The sequence below is a fragment of the Bufo bufo genome, chromosome 5, assembly GCF_905171765.1.
Source record: "Bufo bufo chromosome 5, aBufBuf1.1, whole genome shotgun sequence".
Taxonomy (NCBI): Eukaryota; Metazoa; Chordata; class Amphibia; order Anura; family Bufonidae; genus Bufo; species Bufo bufo.
In genome coordinates this window covers 67,999,254-68,001,999 of record NC_053393.1, presented here as the reverse complement: position 1 = coordinate 68,001,999, position 2,746 = coordinate 67,999,254, and the positions used below count along the sequence as shown (strand labels likewise).

Below are 2,746 nucleotides of genomic sequence, written 5' to 3'. Positions count from 1 at the left end.
GACACATCATCCCAACGGCAAAGTAAAAAAAAAAAAAGACCAGAGAGGGCCAAGAGATTCCTTTATACATTACCATAAGTCCTGCTGTTAGCCACACTTCAACAAAATATTGACCCAGTTAGCCAATAGACAGGCGTGTTTCATCACAACCTACTTATATGTAGTCATCAAGACTATTAGTCGTCTTATTCTCCCACTTGCTAATAATGTAAGACTTAGGGCTCGTTCACGTGAACATTTTTTGCGTTCCACATAAGGGAAGTTTTTATCGTTTCCGTATACGGAACCATTCATTTCAATGGGTCCGCAAAAAAAAAAACAGAAGGTGCTCCGTGTGCATTTCGTTTCCGTATTTCCGATTTTTCATACCGCAAAAAGATAGAACATGTCCTATTATTGTCCGCAAATCACGGTCCATTCAAGTCAATGGGTCCGCAAAAAAAACGGAATACATACAGAATGCAACCGTATGTCATCCCTTTGTCTTGAGTTTTTGCGGAACCACCTGTTCTTCAGGTTTAGGCCAGCCCACTATTGCCATGTGCTTCTTGTTAACAAATATTGGCAGAGCACATGACCTGGAAAGTCCCCGAGGCCTTCAGTAGCTGCATGTCAGAAAAGTGAAGATGAATGTGGAGAAGCTCATCACACAGATCCAAGAAAGACCCCAAATCTGGGACACACGCTGTGACGGTTACCGTGACCGTGTAGCCAAGGAGCGGGCATGGGAGGAGGTGGCACAACATATGATGGCCAGCCAATGGGAGAAGGCAAATTCCAAAAAGCGGCGTGACTTAAGTAAGACTACTTATTGTATACTACTAAGATTCTTAAGTCCTGAAGAAAGAAGACAGAAGAGATGCCGGCTGCGCGAACAAGTGGATTAAGGTGAGTTCAATTATTTATTTATTTTTTTAACCCCTCCAGCCCTATTGTACTAAGCATTCTGTATTCAGAATGCTATTATTTTCTCTTATAACCATGTTATAAGGGAAAATAATTACATCTACACAACCTTGAACCCAAACCTGAACTTCTGTGAAGAAGTTCCGGTCTGGGTACCACATTCAGTTTTTTATCACGCGCGTGCAAAACACATTGCACCCGCGCGATAAAAACTGAACGGAACGCAATTACCTACTCGCGCGGGTTTGCCGCAATGCACCCGGGACGCATCCGGAGCCAAAACGTGACGCCCGTGTGAAAGAGGCCTTACAGTTCTGGAATGTATTGGATAACACTGGAAGCATTATGTCTGTGTTATCCAATACATTCCAGAACTGTTAAGGGTTACATAAGATCATAAATCAATACAGTATAATGCTATGTGACCCCTGCAGACTCGCAGCATGACCAACACTCGTCTGCAAGGGCACATTGGGGAAGCAGGCCTATTGTGTAATTATCAGCACAACTATGAAGGGGGACATCCAGGGGGGTATACATTTATTGCAAAGAAGTACCTCCCCCTCAGTACTTGCTTGGATAATAAACTTGTAAAATTGCAGAATTTGTAGGAAGTTTATGTTGTGTCTTATACACTACTCACTTTTTGCCTCTATTGTAAAGCACATCAGGGATTTCTTACGTAATTGAATATTATGTTTAGATCCATCAAAATCACATGTACATGCTTCCAAAGTATATAAAGGTCAGTCCCCCAGTAATGTATAAGCCCCCAGTAATGTATACGTTATTTCAAAATCTACTGTGCCATTCTAGTGTTTTATATTATGAACTAATATTATTTTTTGGGAAATATGTATATTAAAATGTATTTTTGTGTATGTTGTGTTTTAACAGTTCAAAGAGTAAAGACAAGATGGCATTCATGCCGTGACCAATTGTGCCGTGAATTAATCCAATCAAAGGGTCATAGTGGTGATGGCGGTTTGCTTAAAAAACCATATATGTATACCCGCCAGCTACAATTTCTGCGGCCCATTTTGGAATTAAGGCCGTAAGGATATGCTGCCTGTGTTGGCTACAAAGTAGTTATATATTCATAAGTTTATTTATGAAGAGATAATGTGTGATGCTTCCACAAGAAGAATCGTGTACTAATTCTCTTTCTTTCGCAATTTCAGCACCGTGGACAACCTTGAGGATGAAGGGCACAATTCCATCAGCTCCCATGAGGTGGACCAAGCTGCTTTCGGGCCACATTCCCCACGTCCTGTGACCGATGAGGAGGATCTAAGCACACAGGAGCTGCCCACTCACCAACTGCAGGGAGAAGGTTCTGGTGTGGAAGCTGGAGGAGTTACTGCTTCCAGTCCAGAAGCACAGGCCAGGCGAGAAGAGGGGCTAAGGCCAATCCTTCATCTCGCTCAGAACCTCGAGCAGTGGTTGACAGCCAGGTGATCCAGTATTTAAGCAAGAGAAGGAAGGAAGGTAAGGAGGAGAGGATGCTTGGTGGCCTAGCTCCCCTGATCCAAGGCTGGCCCCAAGAAAAAATAACCATGTATATGATTTTGATTACATCGGTGGCCGCTATAATGGACTCCAAACCAGACACACTGGAGCTACTTCGCTTTGTTGATGCCATGAAGCAGCGAGTGTATGCCCGGTCTATTGAGCCGTAACCGGGACCGACCATGCCACAAATTCACATCCACCCTAGCAGTCTTCCTATGCCCCTGTATTCACAGGACCTCCAAACTTCTTGGCGCCCGCAGTACCCGCTACAAAGCACAATCCCCCAACAGTACAGTCCACCTGGTGATGTGGGTGTTATTCCAGCCCA

At 43.8% G+C, this 2,746-nt stretch overlaps 1 protein-coding gene across 1 annotated transcript; it reads left to right on the top strand.

The window, feature by feature from the left end:
• The first annotated feature begins 619 nt into the window (after nt 1-619).
• LOC121001499 lies at nt 620-2,440 on the top strand. Its single transcript, XM_040432588.1, has 3 exons — nt 620-798; nt 1,804-1,960; nt 2,088-2,440. The coding sequence occupies exons 1-3, from the start codon at nt 627-629 to the stop codon at nt 2,362-2,364; spliced, it is 606 nt and encodes a 201-aa protein (XP_040288522.1). The 5' UTR covers nt 620-626; the 3' UTR covers nt 2,365-2,440.
• Nucleotides 2,441-2,746: the final 306 nt, after the last annotated feature.